This window comes from Hipposideros armiger, unplaced genomic scaffold (genome assembly GCF_001890085.2).
Source record: "Hipposideros armiger isolate ML-2016 unplaced genomic scaffold, ASM189008v1 scaffold_246, whole genome shotgun sequence".
NCBI classification, from domain to species: Eukaryota; Metazoa; Chordata; class Mammalia; order Chiroptera; family Hipposideridae; genus Hipposideros; species Hipposideros armiger.
Window position 1 is genome coordinate 1,525,648 of NW_017731596.1, and position 22,230 is coordinate 1,547,877.

The following is a 22,230-nucleotide window of genomic DNA, read 5'->3' on the forward strand; positions in this document are numbered from 1 at the left end:
ATGTGAATACTCTCTGTAAGGTTGGCAGAGTTAGCAAATAAATATTCAACTCATCCAGTTAAATTTGAATCTTTTAAATTCTAATTGTCTATGCAATCTTGTAATTTATTGATAAAAATGAATACAGGGTATTTAGGGCATCTTAATAAAGTCCATACCAAATGCAGGACAAAAATCACTAAACACAGGACATGTCCTGCCTACACAGCATGTCTGGCATTGCCAGCTCTGGGGTTATGTTCAGAGTTATATGGCCTTCACATACATATAGGACATCTTTGGCTTTTAGTCTGATGTATCAATGATGTCCTTTGACTTCCGCCATCAATTCTTGTAATTTTATGAGGAATTAACCATCAACTCTACCCAATAGCTTTTTTTTGTCTTCTAATTTTACATACCAGCAACTTACCAATTGAAGAATTAGAAACTCCTGTCTCCTGTTTTGGGGTATCTAAATGTCCACGAGTTACTAATTTGGATTATTTTTAACCCACAGGATTATTTGGCTTGATGGAATAGATTGCAGAGATGAAGAACAGACAACTAAGCACATATCAAGTTCAAAGGAAACTGAGTGCCACAGGAGAACTGACAGAGGATGAGGACGAAATGAAATGGCTGCAGCTCTATTTCTGCCTCATGTTTCCTTTTCATTAAGCGTTTAGTGGAAAAACTTTGGGAAAAAGTTGGATGCAATCCATCAGTGTTTCTTAAAGGCTAGGAAAATTGGTTCTCCTGGGAAGCCAGAAGACTATAATGACACAATCTGTTGTAATGTAAGATGGAGTGGCCAATTTTCCCCCCACAAAGAAGTTATTTTCCACTAGGAGAAGGCCCTTTATGTGAAAGTCTAGTTGATTAATTATTAGCTTTTATGTTTTACACTTTTTCCCACTGCCTTCCTTTCTCTGAAGACAAAGATTTTGTTTTAGATTCTTTTTCAAAGAAATCAAAACAATGCAGCAATAAAAATGAAGTTTACTAACAAATACTAACGCCTCAAGAAGTGAAGTAAGTCCTTTATCCTTTAAAATCCCAATTAAGTTCTAATCCTACGATTTCATTGCAAATTCTAACTCTGGAAGCTCTTGACTCTGTCCTGAAGGCACTTTGCTCTGAGAGCAGAAACCACTCAGTGCTGTCCACAGGCCCAAGGACTGGTTGGAGGGTCATTATGATGAAAGATAAACTGAAATTCACAAAGGGCACAGTGTACATAGTTAATTCCTTAGAAGTGAACTGTTAAGCTTTGGACCTTCAAGTGCAAGTCTTCCCAGGGGAAGAAAATTAAGGGCTCTTGGACCTATCCAAACTCAAGTGCTGGAAATCGAGTGCACACTACAGAACTTGGACATCAAGACTTGAAATGCAAATACCTTTCATTAAAAAAAAAAAAAGTCCCATCCCAGAAAGCTACAATAAAGCAACTTACATTCAAAACTAGTTACTTCACTGATGTTGAATAATAATGTATGTCAACTATAATTATATATACATATAGTCATGGGACGTGGAATAGAGTGTGGGAATGGAGTCAGTGGAATTGTAATAGATAAGCATGTTATTGGAGGTGGGGGGTTGTTACTTTGTGAGGGTGAAAAGGATAACTATTGCATTGTTCTGTACACCTGAAACTAACAATAAAAAATTAAAAAAACAAACAAACCAAAAACAAGACAAAACTAGTTACTTCAAAGGCATAAGAGGCAAGGGAAAGTCTAGCAAGAATGAAAGCCAAGCCTGAGAGACTGAAGTCTCCCTGACACCACATGCTCCAATGTCTGACTCTGATCCTCGTGACAAAATACAGGACCAAACCCGAGGGAGAGGGTGATGCTTTACTGAGCTCCCAATGCCAGTGCCTTGTGCCTTCTTTTCTTTTCTTTTCTATTTTCTTTTTTCTCCAGATGATGTACGAGTACTGAGGATTAGAGGGAGAAAGAATCATACTGGAATAGAAGTGTCACATTTTTATATACCTTAATTTGCATTTTGATGATATCAAAATCATAGTCAATTAACACTGAAAATTTAATTCAGAGAAAAAATCAAACAAAATCTCTGTTTAAATTCATCTAACTATCTGCTCTACTCATTCATGGCATTTTTCACTTTTTAATCAGTGATTTTCAGTTTCTGGAGTCTCCTCTCTGTGTTGTAGTGTCCCCATGAGTAGGAAAGGGAACCAATGTGTGACTCCACCCCCACCCTAGACACGGCTCACTGTGAAAACCAGTGAGGGAACACTTGCAATGTTTCTGGGGCCAGTGGCTACGGAGTGCCATCTCAGTACAATATATTTTATTACTGAAATAAGACATGGCTTGTGGACCACACTGATTTGCTGCTGTTTACTTGGTGGTTTATCAAATGGAACCTAGCATGTCTGAGAGGTCTCACTGAGAAGGCCTGGTGCATAGCAAATGTTTCAAAATGCAAAAGTCTTTGGGGTCAAAAATACTCCATTAGCTTGCCTTCTTCTTCATTGGGTGTTGTTTACGAATCTGTTTCAGTCAGAAGGCTGTCCAAATAGAATCAGTTTGCCACCTGGATCCTTGGTTAGCATGTTAACACGAGAGTATTTTGTGCAAATAATAAGTAAGTGTGCCTGGAAATTAATAGGATTCAAGCCAGCCACAACTTGAGAGCTGTTTATTAAATATCATGTTACAATATGATTTATTGACTTATACAAATATTGGCTTTTAAGGCACTGCCTATTGATTTTGTACGTAGTGCAAAAGATCAGATAATCAAGTCTTCCAAATTTGGCTGAAATAGATATGCTAAGTGAACATAAAAAAAGATTTTTCAATCTATGCTACATCATTTTACCATGTGTAATGTAAATATACAAGATTCCTAATCTTGATCACATTCATATTAACATTGATGTAAATACTGTGAAAAGAATTTAATAGTGCAACAGAAAAACTGTAAACATGCCTGTGGCATTATTTTCCCGTTGATTATACCACGATATACAATTAAAAACACATATGATAACTAAAAGGGCTAATCTCTAACTACACTCATGTAATTTTTAGGAATATGAAGATCTAAAACAACCTGCCATGAAATTATCAACAGGAAAAAAAACAAAAAAATACTTCCTGAATAATTAAGGACAAAATCCTTTTGTGCATTGAGGCTGCTGCTCTTTAAATCTTTATGACTTTACCCCCATTATTCTTACCCATGCATTAGATGTTTAGTTCCAGCTCAGAGGTTGTAGCCACATTTTCTGTTTAATGGAATGACATTTGAAAATGTGGGAACATCAAGAGATGGCCAGATTTGCTGTCACCCACAACATCATTTCACCAGTAATTTGAATCCAGATTACTTTCACCATTTTCTCCGAGTCCCAGTGTTCCCAACCCTATAGGACAAATTAGAAGTGAGCATTTTTTTGTGGAGGATTTGCTCTCTTAATTGCAAATGTCTTTCATTGATAATTTCCACAGTTATGCTTCAATAGCCAGGGCATGTGTGCCTCTGTGTACACATATGTGGGCTTACGTACGTGCACGTGGCGACTACACAGTTACAGTCTCATCCTTCCAGTCAATATGCAAGTCCATCCTGGTTTGAATGAAATGAGAATTCACCTTTTGCATAGTTAGCCAGTCCTAGCCCATTTACCCTCTGTTCCAAAGGAATGCAGGGTACCTAAATTCTGCCGAAGGCAAAATGTTACCTCTGTAACACCGAGTTGCATGAGATTTATTTAAATACTGGGTGCATTCTTTACACGTTATCAGATTATCAAATTTTGTTCATGCTTGAAGGAGTCATCTGTGTATGAATTACTTATCCTCGGCAACTCTTGTTCCTCATGTCCCCATCAGCCATCTAGATTTCAACATCTGAGCATATTTCTGATTATTACGCAGCTTACATTTTCTTCTGTGCGAGCTATAGTCAATAAGCATGTCCTTATCATGAGGGAGGTAACAGTTATTCTCAAGTTTTACTTTGCCTTTGGTATGTCAGTGGCAGTTCCTTTCTGGCTAAGGTATTTTGATAGATAAGGAATGAAATGGCTGAAAGGGATATTGGTCCATTATAATGAACCGAAGAAAGGACAGGTCTGGAGGTCACGTGGACATGGGACCCACAGAGTCCCATGGGTTCACAAAGTTACTTTGAAAACACTGCCCAGAGAGGAGCTATTCAAACTCTCATTTGTACACAAAACACTTGGGGTCTTGTTAAGATATAGACTCGGATTCTCTAAGTCCAAGCGGGGCCAAGGAGTCTACATTGCTAATAAGCTCCTAGATGAGGCTGAGGTGGCTGGTCCGTGAGCCACGTTTTGAGTCAAAAGGGGCTAGTACAGTCCAACAAAAAAATTAGTGTGAACAATAGCATCAGCTCCACTTGTATATGTTTTCACAACTGTGAACTCCGGACTTAATCGATTTCACTCTGCACAATTAAATCCACTGAAAAGAGGTAAAAATGGAATTACTATATTTCATGAGCACAGAGTCCCCCAGCTCCTTTTTCTGCATGACCAGGTAGTCTCATTATATGTAACATTTTCTCTACTTGAAAAAAAGTGGTTTAAAGCACTGGCGTAAGTGAATACTGAACCACATTTCAAGTCTCGGACGTAACGTCTTTGATAGTTGGACTGAATAAATACTATATAATATCACTGATATCCTTGTACAGAAATGCACTGCCTTTCAATGTCAGCATTGCTAAATATTTGTCCATTCAGCAGGACGTTTTTGCAATTGCCCTACACCAAGTTCTTTGAAGTGTAGCCCCATTTTAGAAAATTTGAATTTTGAGAGTTCACTTCAGACAAAGCATTTACCAAAGGAGCCCTCTCAAACGTGGAGATTCTTGTTTAGCCACGGTCATCAAAGGAAAAGATCGATTTTGCATGTCTGTGCTGTTTTTTACAGTAATTGCACACATTTTTGTTTTCGCTGCGACCTTTATGTTTGAAGGGGGCACAGATGTGGAAACAGCACGTAGAGTTAGTTAAATGGAGGCGACACCACTGCCATCAGACGTTGCTCTGTTGTAACAAAAGAGTTCTTAGCTCTCTTTCCCTCTGATCCTCCTGCCTGTACTTCTCCTCAAGTTTCTGCTTCTCAGAATCCGCGCAGTAAAATGTGCAAGCCGGGCTCTTCCGGATCTGTTCGAACTGACTGAAATCAGCCACATACTTCCCATTTTTTGAGAGAGAAACCACGGGCACAAACTCAAAACCCCAGTAGATCTCCTCAGGGATGTAGGACGTGCGGCTCTGGCAGACAGCACTGGTGGATTCTACGGTGGCATTAAGGAGGACCACGAGTTCAAAGTCCTTCTCCTTCAGGTTTTGGGGCGTGAGGTCTCTCAGGGGGCTCGTCTCATCCAGCACGTGGTAGAAGGTCATGGGCAAGATGAGGAAGGGGCTCTCGGAAGAGGAGTCCACGTGGAATTTGACGGTGGCTTGGTTGAGGAGGATCCGCTCCCCCTCCTTGGTGACGTGGGTCTGGAGGAGCTTGCCAGAAAGTTGGCACTGAATCAGGAGGCTCTTCCTCATGTTAGCCACCTGAATCACCAAGCACAGCTTCCCATTCTGTTTGGTGATGACAGCGCAGTGGCTGAACTTGATGGTCTCTGCCCGCTTCTTGGGTCTGGCAATTTTAGCCAGGAAGGTGCCTGTGATGAAGATCTCAATCAAGGTCGTGATGACCAGCTGGGCAACCAAGAGGAAAATGGCATGAGGGCATTCCTCCGTAATGGACCGAACGCCATAGCCAATGGTGGTCTGGGACTCCAGGGAGAAGAGAAAGGCTCCCGTGAGAGAGTCCACTTTCATGATGCAAGGGGTGTGATTGGAAATGGGCTCACTCGGTTCTAAGTCCCCGTGAATGAACGCGATGGCATAGTAAATCACTCCAAAAAGAAACCAGGTCATCACGAACGTGGCAGCAAACAGGGTGAGCTTATAGCGCCACTTCATGTCGATAACAGTGGTCCACAAGTCCTGAAGGTAGAGTAAGTAGATGCCGTCCACTTTGTCGATCCTCACGTTGCTGTGTCCACTCTTGGACATGACCCGGGGTCTGCTGGGCTTGAGTCCAGCTCCAGCCGGGTGCTTCACCAGCGGAGCACTGGACATGTTAATGTGAATGGGGTCCATCGTCAGGTTCTTGGGACCACCTAAGGAAACGACAGAGGGACGTTTTATACTGTCATAGATGGTTGAACATCCAGAAAATAGAAATAGGATAATCATGTGAAACAAGTATGAATGTATATGAACGTACACAAGAGACTTCTACAGGCAAGACTAATCGACTTGTACTTGAGGGAGGCAGTAGGGTGACGGGAGGAGCATAGAGCATGGAGACAAGCAAACCTGGGTTAAACGCTAACTCTCCAGTTTATTTGCTATGTGACCCAGAACAAGTTACTTAACCTCTCTGGACCTCAGCTTCCTAATCTGTAAAAGAGGAATAAAGCCCACTTCTCAGGGTTTTTGTGATGGTTAAATGAGATAACGGCTACAAAGTGCCAAAACAGAGCTTCACAGTAAAAAACTATGCTAATCTTCTCTTTTGATCACCTTCCCAGAGTATAATGAATATTCGTGTATATTTAGCGACCCCGGGTTTCCAATAATTAAAAATAAGTTGACTGAACCTAGGGTCAATATTGATGTAACTAAAATTGGCCATCCATAAGGTAGTTCTTGATATAGCAATGGAAAATACTAACACAAAGTTTAAAAATTTGGGTAGTATTAATACAATTTTTGAAAACTTACACTTTTGCATGAAAGTCCCTATATGAGCAATTTATTTTTGCTAATCCAATAAGTAATTTAGAATCCATGACCTCTCCCAATCTCCATTATATTGAAGTTAATAACTTAGCACTTCTAAGTTATTAAAAACTCAAAGCAAACACATAGTGAATAATTTTGCTTTATTAATTATCACTATATTAATTATCACTAAGAATAACATGCTGGTTACTCTTAGAAGTGCTATCAATATACTATTTTGGGTGTGACATTCAGGCATGGCACAAAAATTCTGCCTTACTTCTTTAGAACTAAGTAGAACCAGCAGAGGAATTTATTTTAAATGAACAAGTAAATAAGTACAGGCACCCAGCAGCGGAGCAGAACAGACCTACCTGGAAGGAGCGCCAGGCTCCCACCCAACACTGAGCCCCGCGTTGACAGACAGGAACAAACTGGGTGTGAGGTCACACAGCATCTTACACACCTGTCTGGTGACTGAGATAATTTACCCTACATTCCTCAAAAAAGATAATGTGAGTGGTTAGGAGAAACTCTACCTGGTTGGCATGTGTTTTCCCACTTCACTGGAATTTTAAGAATAAAAACAAATCCCCTCTGTAAAAAGGAACTGGTATGCAGTGGCCTGTGATTCATGCAATAAATAGTCTTTGCTGTGAGAGTAGCATTATCTCAATAGAAGTTTTGAAAATAGCCCTCTGGGCAAATCCCTTGAAGGAAAGCAAAGCTGTAGCCATCATGGCTAACGCTTGAGGATGCAGTGGATGTGGAGGGCTCTTTAATTTTCCTGTTACATTATCAAAAGTGTGTCATTTATTTCATGTGCCTTGAAATGAGTCCCCTCCCCACCCCCCTTGAAAAGCCACTTTTTCATTGCAAAGAAGGGCCATAAGTTATTCAGAATTTATTTTACTCATTGAAGCCTGTTCTGCTTCTATTGGAATCAATTTGACAGAAAAGTGCAGGCTGAACATGGTTTCATCAGACCCTCAGCTGGACTTCTGCGGGACCAAGAGAAAAGCGACCAAGAGGAACGTTTGGAAACAATGCCATGCTGGCATGCCCAAGTGCACAGTCAAGCCCAGAACATGAGCGCTGCTTAGGACAAAAGACAAGTAACTGCACGCACAATTTTTCTTTTTTTTTTTTTTAAGAAACTGCTAAAAGAGAGTGCATGCCATTCAATCCACTGCAATAAAAACAGAGGCTTAAGTTTTCAAGCGTGAGTGATACACCAGTGCCCTGCGGGCACGAGCAAAGCTACACGCTTAGCTGTCCTCCAGATTCTGGAAAACTTGGCCTTGTTTATGGGAAGGCAGTGCCATGAAGCTTCTGTTTTAACCTCTCTCAAGGGGGCAATGGGCCAGGCTTGGGATGAGCTGGATCTTTTTCCTCCTTCTGCTGAAAGCTCCTTTACTGTATTTCTGCACATCCAGTTAATGACACCAATAGCACCTCCTTTCAGAGGTTGGTGGTTATAAATGGAAAACTAAGACCTACAGCCTCTGGGCAGGTCTTAGGTTCAGCATCTCCCTGTGGAAAAGAGCAGCTGGGGGACAGCACTCTGAGGGTAAACGCCTTCTCCCTCCCTCTCAACACCCTACAGCCTCAGCTCCGTTTACTACCTGGTCGCTTACGCAGCAGGTCAGCGCCGTCTTCTTCAAGGCAGGTGGAAAGTCCTCGCTCCCCGTCACCCACCTGGCTACCATGGGATTCTGCTCCTGCCTGAAAGAAAGAGGGACACATGTGGTTCACAGGTGTTTACAAAGAAACTGACGCAGCGAAACTGACCTTTAACAATTCCCCAAGGGCGAGGGCCCTAGCATTCACCTCGTAATCCCTGGTAATCTGGCACGGCGCCAGATTAAAGGCTCAAGGAGGGTTTGAAGAATTAAATTGAAGCCTCAATCACAGCCCTCACTATAGAATTCCCACCCTCTGGAGGGAGCGCCATAGTAAAACACCCTGGGAAGAGGGTTAACTCACCCCCATTGAGGCCCACTATCCACTGAGCGGCAGCCAGGGAGGCAGGAAGGGGAAGTATAGAGGAAGTAAACAGCGAGAGCTGGAAGGGAAGAGTCTAGAATATTTTTACCGCCTGTGGAAATGCATTATTATTGTTGAGTCATAGAACATTAGCGTTGAAAAGATTGTCAAAGCCAGCACATTTGACACACATTTTTCAAACGAGAAGACTGAGGCCTGGGAGGTTGGAGTGACTTGCCTTCATTAAACTGGTGGTCCATGCCACAAAAAAACAAGGTCCAAAGTCTTTAGAAGCTAGCTCAGGGTTCTTAAACCTTAAACTTCCAAAGTTTAATGCAATCTGTTCTACATGCAAGCGGTTCTTTTACATTCTCCTTTTCTGAAATACTTCTTTGGAAGTTACACACACACACACACACACACACACACACACACACACACACACTTTTTTATCTGTCTTACACAAAGAAGCATACATACACTTCAGAGTTCTTTTCTGATCCACCAATTATTGTAAATAATTACAATAATTACTTTTTATCGTTTAAGTAACCCATTTGTCAACCTGTATAGCCTCTTACACACTCGATTCTCTCACTGTGTTAGTATGTCTGGCAAACAACCTCGTTGTCAGAGTTCTGTGAGGACCCAGCATCAATCTTACTTGGATGCTTGCTTTATCATTTACCCTTCATTATGTGCTCTTAATTTATAGTATTTTATTCCTCAGCACACTTCTTTGATGATATTTGCTTCATTGTTGATACACACTCTTATTTCATATAATTTTATGTTACTGCCTTAATTTTGTGTTTTTTTTGTTTTTTGTTTTGTTTCCTTTTTCTTAGTGATTCTGCAATCTAGCTGGCTTCACCTCTAAATTGTTAAGGAGCAATAACAGTTTCCCAAAAGCGAAGGATAGAAGAATGAGAAAAGATATTCCCTTCTAATTTCCCCTCTCCTTAACCCACAAATAAGCAATATTTCATACAAACCATTAGTAGGTTTCCTTAGTCTCTGGAAAATTCTATTTATTTCTCTAGTTTTCATTATATTGTTCCAACATGTGGGTTGGGATTGTAATATTTAGAATTGCTATAGCTTTATTGAAGTCCTTGAAATTATTGAGTGGAGAGGTCAGTATTACTCTCTCTTACTTTAAGCCAACAAAATAGACGTGGCATGAAGACATTTAATAATTACGAGGTACAGTATTGTTTTCTGAAGATACAGAAAAGAAAGCCACATTTTTGAAACAGAAATAAAGAGCAGGCACATTTGAAAAAGGTACGTAGCTATATGAAGAACTACCCTTCCAGCGTTGGGGACAAAACAGTGGGAATGGAAAAAATGGAAAGCGAGTTCCCATCATCATTCTGAGGGGGGAAACAAATGCTGTCAAAGAAAAGGGCTTTTATAAGAATGGATGAGCAGAGATCACGTACAGTGAGCTGGGACACACTGTCTTGGCAGGGGAAAATCAACCTGTAAACGGCCAAGAAAGCCACTGACCAATTAGAAGAAATACATATGCAAATAACAAGCATGAATAGAGTCAGAATAGAGCCAGAAGTGGTCCAAAGTGGGAAACATGCAGGTAGATAATAACAATGGCAATAGCAAAATAATAAAATAAATATTCACATAAGTAATCACAATAAAATTCCAGATTAATAATAATAATAATAATAATAATAATAATAATAATAATAACAAAGTCCCAGGTCAGTAACAGGTCAATTGTTATTATTGATCTGAAACTTTATTATGATTGCTGGCATATTCAGTACCATGTGCCAGCCACTGTTCTAAGTGTTTTCCATGTGACAACTTAATTAACCCTCACACCAGTCCTGTGAGGCATTCCCTATGAGGAGGGAATTGAGGCACAGAGAGTGTAAGTGACTCACCCAAATTCCCAATGGCTGGCATGTGACAGCAGTGCCCCTGTGCAGCTCCAATGTCCACGCTGTCCACCACCCTGACAAAGGTGCTCAGGCTTGAGCTGCATCAGAGCCACCCAGAAGGCTCGGAGACTTTCTGATTCAGTAGGTTTGGGGTGGAGCCCAAGAATTTGCATGTCTGGCAAGCTCCCAGGTGGTGCTGCTGCTCCAGGAACACACATTGAGAACCACCATGCTATGATACACAGATTGAATGGCATCAACAGCTTTACCCCCCTTTATGAAGACCCTTCACCTCTCACTTTTTCTTAGTATTCTAAAATTGCACACAAGCATTGAAAACTTCGGTTTATTCGTTTTCAGAATGTCTAATCTACACCATCCTTACAGATGAATGCCACCTACCCAGTGGGCCAATGTATTAATTTTTTAAAGCATTAAAGAATTATTTTTTTCTCCTATTTAGTACAACATGGAGACCTTCTAAAACCCTAGGACTCCGTTGAGTCAAATTTTGGAAGTTTTCAATTTGTCTCTTCTGGGAACAACTTCATTCTGTGTTCCGTGGTGGGCTAACAAGAGTATTTGTACCTGCGGAAAATTAACTAAGAAAAAAGTGGGGGAGGCAGCAATTCCCCAAACCTGGTGTTTCTCAATCAGGCCTCATTCTATGTATCTACAGACAAGGTGGTGAGAGATGGAAGAATGAAATCCACATCAAACCATAACCTTGGATTTCCAAACTAACATTAAAATTTGAGGGGATTTGACTTTAAAGCTCTAGTGAAACAACTTCCTGTTTGTAAAAAAAAAAAGTTGCTTAGAAAGCTTTCGTGGATGTCAAACATTTCTGACAAAACCATTTTTTGATGATCTCTTTCTTTGCTGTGAATCCAAAATACCTGGATTAAATTTCACTTTAAGGACACACAGGTTTAATATTAAGTAGAGAAAGAAATGCTTGACGAGAATGTACTTGGGGTTCACTGAACTCAAAAGGTTTAAAAAATCATTGAAAATAAAATCAGTGAGGCTTAGCTATCCTTTCTCTGGATCCTGTGACTGTGGCCGCACAAGCTCATGCACTGAGACCTTTGGTTTTGGCCTCATGCCCTGTTCCTTCCCGCTCTTCAAAGCAGTCTAGGACTTGCTTCAGTGGCCGGGCTGGCTGTTCTTAAGCCACTTCTTGACTTCACCCATGTCAACTGAGGACATGGATGGCTTGGCGCAGGTGGCCTCAGAAATGAGCATGTTCATTGCAAAAGAATGAGGCGTCCACAGCTGACTCTCAGCAGATTCCAAAGGGTAGCCCTTTGGTTCTTATCTGCTGGGAAAATGACCACACACCCACTTTTTCCCTCCGGTCATGGACAGCTAAGGCTGGCTGGGAGGAACGGCAGCTCCTGGGAGCCTGTGGAATGGGTAACTCTTCTCCAGAAAAATTGTAAGGATCTGGGGAGAAGCACCAGTTGCAATTATGGCAAATTAGCCATCTAGGTTCCTCTGTCCCAATGACCAATGTTTTGAAGATACGAACTTGGAACCTAATTGGTAGAGTTGTGGTAATTTTTGTTCTTGAGGCTGATTGCTGCTTCCAGGTATTGGCTGCCACTCTCAGCTGGGTTCATCCATAAAAAGTCCCTCCCTGGGGCTGTCCCTGTGTGTGTGGTGGGGTGGAGGGGTGGGGAGAGGTTGTTTTCACCCTTTTGTGTAAGATATGATCCTGTGACTGCTTTGGCCAATGGAGTGTGGGCCTCAGTGACTCATTCCACACCTGAACAAAGCCATGCGACCTGTGGCTTCATCTTGGGTGAGGCTCAGATTGGGCCATTTCTTCTTCTGGGCAGTGGGAAGAGGGAGACACTTAGAGCCAAGTGACAGTTTAGTCAAAGCTGACTTGTAACACGTAACACGGGTCATAAAATAAACCAAAAAACTCTTTTTGCCATAAGCCATTGTCTTTTTTACATTGTTAGTGAGGCAAAACCATGTAAAAGCCTGGTCACAGACACATACCTTGCTTAGGATTAGATGCCTCACCCAAAAGGTACTGTTTAAAGGAAACATGTAAAGTCTTCAGTATCCCTAAGGTAAACTCGGAATGTAAACTCAGAATAGAAAAGAAAATCCATCAATAGACGATTAAATAAAGAAGAGGTGGCGCATATATACAATGGAATATTACTCAGCCACAAAATGAATGAAATCTTAACCATTTGCAGCAACATAGGTGGACCTAGAGGGTATTTTGCTAAGTGAAATAAGTCAGACAGAGAAAGACAAATACCATATGATCTCAATTGTGTGTGGAATCTAAAGAACAAAATAAACACAACAGAAACAGACTTATAGATACAGAGGACAAACTGATAGTTGCTGGAGGAGAGAGGTGTTGGGGAGCCGGGTGAAAAGAGATGAAGGGGTTAAGAAATACAAATGGGCAGTTCCAAAATAGTCACTGGGATGTGGAGTGCAGCCTAGAGAATATAGCCAATAATGTTGCAACAACTATGCATAGTGCCAGGTAGGTACTAGACTAATCGGGGAGATCACTGCATAAATCATATAAATATCTAACTACTATGCTGTACACCTGAAACTAATGTGAAATAATAATGAATGTCAACTGTAACTGAAATAAACAAACAAATAAATAAATAAATAAATAAATTCCAAATTAGCAAGATTCCAAAAGGAAGAAAGATTTGCCTGACCTGTAAGGACAACATAGAAAAGTTGAATAATAATTCTCATTAAAATACTTTTAAATCCATATTTAAATTTGTCCTGACAAGACAACTTTTCAGGACAAGGTATAAGGGCCTTAGATACTATCACTCTCATATTATGTGGAAAAGAACCCTGGTGAAGGATGTGGTGGCCTCAGGATTTGTGATGACAGACACACTGGGCAGTGCTGCAGGCCATGGTCATTATATCCTTGATAGCTTTTATTTGAGATGGGGATATTTAAAAGGGACCAGACACTTATCAAAGCAATTACAGGTGGTAATCTATTTAACCTTTCTCTTTACGTTCCTCGTTTTCTAAATGAGGAAACTAAGGTTAGTGAGACTAGATAGTAATTCACACAGATTCATAAAGTTAATACATGGAGGGGCGCCTTGGCAAACTGACTCTGTCTCTTTGAGTCTGGAGTCTGTGCTTCTCACCTCTATGTCACTAGTTCTCTACATTCAGGAAGCGTTCGAATTACCTAGTGGTCTTAAAACACACATGGCTGGGTCTCACCCCAGAGCCTCTGATTCAGTAAGTCTCCAGGGGAGCCTGAGAATCTGCATGTCTAATAAGTTCCCAGGTCTGCATGTCTAATAAGTTCCCAGGTGATGCTGACATTGCTAGTCTGGACACCACATTTGAGTGTATAGATCTACACTATTTACTACCTAATGAATTATATAGAATATGTAGGAAATTCACAGGCACAGAAATTGGGTTGTCTAACAGTTCAGGCTCATTACCTTCAAGCAAAGGAATGAGCCCTTCGGTCTGAGAAGGAAGAGAAAATTAATGGAGTTAAATATATAAATATGACAGCTGCTGGGTGGAGTTTCCAGCTAGCCAGGGGAAGTGGCCTATCCTAGGGGACAGAAGTTCTGGTATGCTGTCTTGGGGGAAAAAAGAGAATTTCTGGGAAAAGGAAAGCAATCAGTTGAAGTTTCTGCTAGGATCATTTCTGAAGTTTCTGCTAGGGTGGTGGGTACCATCCCAGAGGACCTCAAGGCTTGAGGAAAAACCCTGGGGCCTAGGGCTGAGGGAGCGGAAGCTGATGGACTTTAGCATCAGCCTTCCCCCAAATGTGTGGTACAGGTGTTCCCCAAATAAAGTGATACGTGGTCAGATGATTTTGAGAAGCATTACCTACCAAACCCCTGAACACTCCACTGTCTGCGCCCACCGGAGAGTCACACCACATGTTTGTATATCACAGGGTCTGAGAAGCTCTACAGCAAAGACACCTGCTCAGCTATATCTAGCATTTATCTGACACTGGGGAACACTTTGAGGAGTACCAATCTGGTCTAACTCTACTTTACACCTGGGGAAAAGAGGATCAGAAAGAGAGTGGTTGTTCAAGGTCACTGAGCCGATGGCAAGGTCAGGGCTGAAAGCAAGGCTGTGTGCTTTTTAGTCCATTTTGTGGGCAGATCTCTCCCGTTGTTATGAAATATCTTGATACGAGCTGTCCATCTCACTGGATACTGATGACAAGGCAGCAGACTAAAGGGAACCCCCTCCCCCCAACGGCAGCATCTCCATCACTTGGGAGTTCATTAGAAATGCCAGTTCTTGGGTCCCAGTCTCGAGCTACTGAATCAGAATCTCTACAGTGTCACCCAAGAATCTGTGTCTTTAAAAGAAGCCAACTTCGCAAAGGACTATGTGGCTGGTTCGTCAGCGACGGTAAACGGGCGAGGTCTTGCCTTTGCCTTATTATACACTGGAAAACAAGTGCTCCTTTAAAAACAAACACCACATTTTGCATTGCATGGGAGCATCTAATGATCCAATTTGCCTCTGCGGTCAAATATTTAGCCTTTTCCCTATGTTTCCATTCCATTATTATTGTTTTGAATTCCATAAGTACTAAAAGAAATCCTGTTCCATCTCTCAATGTGGTCTGCATAGTTATACCCTTTTACTCCTCAATATAGATTCTTTAATTTTTTTCATTCCGTAGAACATTGACCTTTCTCCGCTCGGCAAAGACAAGTTTAAACAGATACTGGGTTCAACAGGAGACTCATTTTCCATTTTTCATGGCAAAGAATCTGAGCACTGGAATAAGTCAGAGGTATCATTTGCCGAATATTTTTGTAAAGACGGTTTAATTTCAGGCCCTTTATTTGCGAGAGACTTGGCTAACCCAAATAAAACATTATACATCTGTCTGTTGTTACGAGTGACCAACTTCAGCTGAACATTATTACTTAATAACAGCTAACTTTCCTATAGAGTAAGAATGTGCCTCAGCTAAAGAGCAAATGGAAATTTCCTTTGGTTTACCACCCTTGGTCTCTCCGTGCTCCAACATGTGAAGAACTTGGGTAATAAGCATATTCTCCCCTCTAATCACAGCATGGCTTGGACATGCATTGTTGTAAGATGACTGGTAAAACAGGAAAATTTATGTCTGAGGGGAAAAAAAAAAAGGCACAAGGCGAATTGTGTTGCGTTTGCCTTCCTAACGCACTGCCCCCAATTTTTAGGGAAGAGATTTCTCTAACTAGCTCATGGAATCCTGTCTGGATTAGTTCAAACATAGCCCAGAGAAGATGGCTCAAAACTGCCATTTAGATAAGGACAAGGAAATGCAGAGAGCTCGGGCTGGTCTGACCATAACCTGGAATGTCAGAATGGAAGTCATCTGTTTTTTGCAGAAGGGTACTCGTAGAGAAACAAGTATTTTATTTACTGTATCTGATGTAATGAAACTTCAAACTGGTCTTAATTGGAGCATTAAAAGAGGAAGAGAAAAAAATAATGAGAAGCAAGCAAGGATGTTCGTTTTCTCTCACCCACATCTCTGTACTTGAGAGTTCCTTGAGACTAGATCACTTTGTTTTTACAAGGCATCATTATATAATTTGCAACACCCAAATTGAATTTCCCCTAAATAAAGCTCTCCCTCACTAAGACATTGAATCTACCACCTTTAACCATGCGTATCTTTCATCGTTTCGCATTTAGAATATTTTTTACTATGATGAAGGCATAGAAATATAGAAAGAGTATCACATTATAAATATACATACCGACTTTGGGCTGGCTTGTTTTTCTGGCTTCATGCTGACTACTTTTTCTTCTGTTTACAATAAATTTGGAATTGTTGGTCTCTATTGATTGATGATTAATGGGCTTTGGTGTGATTCACCTGGATACGAGGGTGGAATTCTTCTCCTTGGTGATTTCTGTGCTCATTATTTATCATGATTGGAATCTCATCCCAGACAAAGGAAATTATGACTTTTGCTTGACTTGGAACCAAGTTATTTAACAATGGGACGACTGTCAAAAGGTTTTGAAATTCAGTTTTGCTGTCAGTCTAAACTTTGACCACATTTCTCTGATACAGTAACTGGATATCGCAGGATCTCAGGGGAACACAGTTAATACCAAAATTCTTGGATTGTGGTCAATTGACTTTAAGGACTGGCAGTATTTCTGAGTTGTCTCCTTGTCCCAAAGTTGAAAACATACATGCTTGTGATAGTAAGAAAATTTCAAACTTCAACATACCTTCATGTTCAATCAAAGCCTGAGACCTTTGACAGATCTAATAGCTATCAGTAAACAGTGTAAGAAAACACGTTCTAACCATCTGCAGTTAATTAGCTGGAGGATTATTGGCCATTTTTTGGTGTTTTTAGGGTTGCCAGGTAAAATACAAGGTACCCAGTTAAAACAAAATTTCAGATGGAAAACAACTAATTGTTCAGTATAAGTATGGCCCATGAAGTATTTGATACATACATATACTAAAAATCTTTCATTGTTTGCCTGAGATCCATATATTTGTACTATATAGACAAAGTACCAAGGAATCCTATATTTTTATTTGCTGAATCTGGCATCTCCAGGGAAGAGCAAACCTATGTTCAAGAGTAGCTCAGAAGATCAAAAACCTTAAAGACCAGGTTTGATGTACAGACAGCATTCTTAGAAGAATAGCAACCTGGATTTTCTCGGTACTAGGAACCCTGGAAATAAATGCAGCTCTGTGGATGAGAGAACAGTCTTTTCGTGCACGGCGCCCCAGAGGTGACTCAAAGTCTAGTAAGCTAGTCTCGTTTTAATATTTTTAGCTTGGGAGTTCTTAACCATCTTTGTGTTACAGTCCTTTTTGGAGGACTGGTAAGATGTCTGACTTCCCTCTCAGAATGTGTTTAAATAGATAAAAATAAAACAGCTAGCATTACAAAAGACACCAATAATATTATGATGCACTCATTAAAATATTTTTAAAAACCAAAATCTTGCTTCTTTTTCAAGCATTAATTAATAAGAACTAGCATTTTGAAGGTATGGTGAGCAGAAATGGTAAAGGCCACTGAAACAGTTGCAATGTTTTGTTGAAATATTGTGATTTCTCTGCTATGATACAGTCACAGTGTGGGCTAACATGATTGCAGTGTGTTACACATTCATCATAAAATCAGTATAAATTTACTTAGAGGTAACTGAGAAAGACTATGTCTCTCCCCCACCTCACCTCCCCACCCCATTCTAGGTCCTGGAACCTCCAGAATTCTACCCCTAATCTCTGCAGCCCCCATATGGACCTGGGTTTAAACCCCGCTGTGAATGAGGTTACTACATGCAGCCATCCTGATAATGTCACGCAAACTAGGGCAACCTATCCAATCCTTCTTGATTGGCTTCCCCATAGATGCTCTCTTGACATGTTTAACCATCAGCCTTCCAGATGCTGTTTCTTCAGGAAGACTAGTCAGGACACTTAGCAATTAGAATGGTGAATTCCTTGTCCTGTAGGACATCATCACAGCTCGAGCTAGCAGCGACCATCACAGGTGCTGATAGAATTGGAACACCGATACCAATGGGGAGACATCCCAGTACTCCCTACTCTGAAAGGAATGGTACAGTTCCTTCGTACACGGTAACAAAGGAAGAAATAACAGCTCAGATAAACACGTAAGTCCCCGTCTTCGTAGCCTCACGTGTCACATTTCTTAGAATTGTGAAGCTGGATTTTTACTGTTCATATGTTGTTCAGTCACATGCAACTTTATATTGCCATGAATTCATAATCCTGACCAGGAAAAAAAAGAAAGCTGACTCATCTACAGAGCAGGAATTCAGACAATACCCGCCTTCATAAATCCTTCAGCGGCCTCCACAGCTGACAGGAGGAATGCTGAACACCTCGCAAGGCAAAGAGCTCTTAAGCCCCGACGCTGTGCCTCTTCAGCGTTGTTCTCTTCAGGATACAGCCTGGGTGTGGACTTTTCCGCAAACAGCTAAGTGCCAGGGAGGGAGCTGCCACCCCTTCCAAAGGTTCCCCTTCTGTCCCCTTCTCGCTTAACTCCCACCTGTCCTTCAAAAGCCAGGTTGAATGTTACCTCCTCTGTACTTAAGATTAAACCCTTCTTCAGAGGCAGCGTGGTGTAAAGGTTAAGAGCACAGGGTCCCGCTTCTATTAATAGTCGCTGTGTGACTTTGGACAACTTACTTAACCCCTCTGGGACTCAGTTTCCTCATCTGCAGAAGAATGATGATAATAAATCCCATACATGAGAGGGTTGTGTGAGCTGCAAATACTTAAAGCACCACAAGACTCTGCCTGCTCACACTCATTATTACACGAGGCGGCTACCATCATTAGGTGTTTCCAATAAACAAAACGCACAAAATACGACTTATCGAAAGGAAACTATATTTACCACAGGTGACAGCAGAGGGGTAATAAGGCGATTACGGAAAGTCCTGGAAAACTAGTAAGAACCTTCTTCCCCCCACCAACGACGTTTATAATCATGCAATTCAGTAAGATTTGAAAGGTGAAAGAAAACCTTGAAGGTATTTCAACATGTGTTCATCCGTGTATACACCGAACTTATTGAGTGCCGGTATGTGCAAGGGGCTGGGGCTGCAACGGTCAGTAAGGCTGACGTGGCCCTTGCTTTCAGATAGTTTCCAAGAAAGTGGTGGTGGGGGGCATTAAATAAACCACGAGCCGCGTTATGTAAAGACCTTTGTGGGGAGAACTAGGGAGAAAATCAAGGAGAGATGACAGACTAGAGCAGGGAGAGTACAACGTGGTCCAGTCTGGGTTCCAGGAAGGTCTCCTTGGGGGCGGGGTGGCATTAAGGCTGGGACACAAAGAATGAGAAAGCAGGCTAGGAGAGAGATGAGTGTTCTGGGCAGAGGGACACATGGCTTCTGCAAAGACCCGACGTGGCGAGGAGCTCGCACCTTCCAGGAAGGGGGAAAGGGTACTGAGGAGGAAGGAGTGGAGTGGGGTGACAGGAGTTTAGAGCAGAGCCACACCATTGGGCCTTGGGGATCCTTGGGGACCCTCACCTTTACCTTAGGAGAATGAGAAGCATCTCAGGGCTTCCATCACGAAGGACATAGGGATCAGGCTTGCTTTTCGAAGTCACCATTTTTGACACAACATGGAGGAGGGACTGGAAAGAGGCAAGCGTGGGTGCTGAAAGTCTGGTTAACGGTGCTTTCGGTAATCCAAGCCTAGAATGCTGATGCTTGGATAAGGACAGGCCTTAGGCTGAGAGAAGCAAGGGGCTCTGGGTTACCTGTTCCAGATAGCCAATGCGCATCTCGAACAGGTGGATAGTGGGGGTGATGGTGGAGAGGCAGAGGAGGCCTCATGGACAGTTCCTGACATCCTGGAATGAAAAGGAGGGGGCTGGGATGGGCAGTATTTACTGATTCAGAGGACATTGGAACTTCTTCTGTAATTTAAAAATCATTCATTTGCTATCGGATAGCCAGGCAGTTGCAATGTTTTGCTGTATCAGTTTGGAGCTCACTGGGTACTTAACGTTCATGCAGGAAAACCCAGCCTGGGGAAGTGGGGGTGCACGGGGCCTGCCGGAGGCACCTAAGCAGAGATGAGACCTGGGGTCTGTGCTGAAGGGTCGGGTGCTCAAGAGAGGGCTGGGCAGGAGGGACACCTTTTGTGTTTAAGGCCACACAGGGAATTGGAAACATGTAAGTGGATGGGATTCTCTTAGACACAGAGTGTGGGAGAGGCAGTCCCAGACTGAGCCTTGGGCAGACCCGGGACCGGGGAGAGTTGGGGTCACTGGCACATGAGACCAAGAGGGAGCCACGGGTCCAAGAAACACAGCTTGTCACTGATCAGAGATATTAAAGCCATGCCAGCACTCCATATGGACAAGCACGCACACATGAATGCTTTGTACAAGGCTCCTGACAGAGGAAGACATAACTCTTTCTGGTGGCGCATTGACAATGTGTACCCAAAGTTTAAAACTATTTATGCTCTTTGACACAGTAAATGTATGTCTAAGAATTAATGAGAAGCGTGCATCAGGGTTATGGATAAACACATTAATTATAATATTAAAACATTCAAACCAACCTGGATCATGAATAATATAGAAATGATTTTAAATTTATAAAATATTTCTAATCTGAAATATTAGGTAGTCTTTCAAAATCCTGGCAAAACTAAACATGTTAAATTGAAAAAAGGCATTTGATAAAGCGGGATAAACAGCACAATTGCTCTGCTTTTCTCTTGAGGTAAGTTGACTTGAAATGCCTCTAAAATGTTAACAGCAGTTATCTCTCCAAAGGAAAACAAAATTAGGAAGGTTTTTCAATCAGATTTTCCATTTTTATGTAGTTAATCTGAAAATTCAATTTCCCTAGCACAGACCATCCCCAAACATTCCAGATTTTACTGTAAATGAGAAGTACTTACTGTGCTCTACTGAGAAACTTTCCACATACTCTTGTGGCCAAGCTGTGTGAAATAAGTTATTCTCAGGGGCGTTTCCACTACAAATCCAAGAACCGGTATTTAGTAAGCGTTCAGGGTTAGCATTCTACGTCGACTTGAGACTTCATTTAATTGACTGAGTTAGAAGAGTCTGCACTTAGAAGAGGGATGCTGATAAAGCAGGCTTCCCGCCCAACACCTTTGCTCAAGTAGGCCCCTTTACCCCCAATTCCTTCTCTGTGCCCTGTGCCTAGCAAACTCTTATTCATCCCTCAAGGCCCAGTTTAAATGTCACTGCCTTCACCTTCCAGGCAGAGAGTTCCTCTTGTTCCTCTTTTCTGCCTTACATAAATTGCCCACATGTCACAATAAAACTTAAGGTGTTGCTGTAATGAGATGTTTCGAAACTTCTTTTTCTCTTTAAAGCAGGCTCTCGGGAGTGGGTGTTCAATTCTTCTTTTAACCCTAATGCCAACACAAGGCCTGCCACACGGCAGGGACTTAATGTTTGAGGGAGGAACAGGGTGGGCAGAGATGCTGTTTGAGTGACCGCAGAGCCGTCCAGAAACTGATGCAGCTCATTTCAAGATACGGGATGTGATATCTGGGTCAGAGAGGAAGCCAGTCCCAAACTAGGCACTTCAGACGGGGGAGGGGGCCACGTCCGTCACTGGCTTGAATGACTGAACTGGAAATAAAGACTTAGACTTCCTATTTGGATTCATGGCACAAAGAAGGGAAAACTGGGTTTTATGTTTCTCAAACTGTGCTAGGGGCACAAATATATTCCATTTAGCCCAACAAGTTACTTTCTAAGAGTGTTTCTTGTTCCGTGAGGCCCTCAGCACACTGGCCGTAGTATATGGGGTCCTAGGAGCCCCTTCAGTGCTCTACTTGCTTCCTTAGAAGAGGCACCTCTGACGGTTTGTACCACAGTGATCCAAGAGGGTACAGCAAGCAAGCAATGGTAATAGAAGTGTTCAAATTTAGAGTCTGTTTCATCCTTTCAAATGTTTATATTTTGTGCATATTTAAAAATGTGCATAATATATTAGTACAGAACAAATATATATATATATATATAT

General features: G+C 41.7%; 1 protein-coding gene across 3 annotated transcripts in view; it reads right to left on the bottom strand.

Moving 5' to 3' along the window:
• Positions 1-2,638: 2,638 nt before the first annotated feature.
• The window catches only part of KCNJ15 (potassium inwardly rectifying channel subfamily J member 15), a 41,030-nt gene continuing 21,438 nt past the window's right edge, over positions 2,639-22,230 (bottom strand). Inside the window, exons 1-3 of one of the 3 annotated variants that reach the window (XM_019655794.1) lie at positions 10,678-10,760; positions 8,407-8,506; positions 2,639-6,174 (exon numbers count right to left, since the gene is read on the bottom strand). In XM_019655794.1, coding sequence (XP_019511339.1) covers positions 5,027-6,154 — 1,128 coding nt within the window. In that variant the 5' untranslated portion in view covers positions 6,155-6,174; positions 8,407-8,506; positions 10,678-10,760 and the 3' untranslated portion in view covers positions 2,639-5,026. Of the gene's footprint in view, positions 6,175-8,406; positions 8,507-8,767; positions 9,109-10,677; positions 10,761-22,230 lie in introns of those variants that run through there. The other 2 variants (XM_019655792.1, XM_019655793.1) reach the window with 2 other exon arrangements.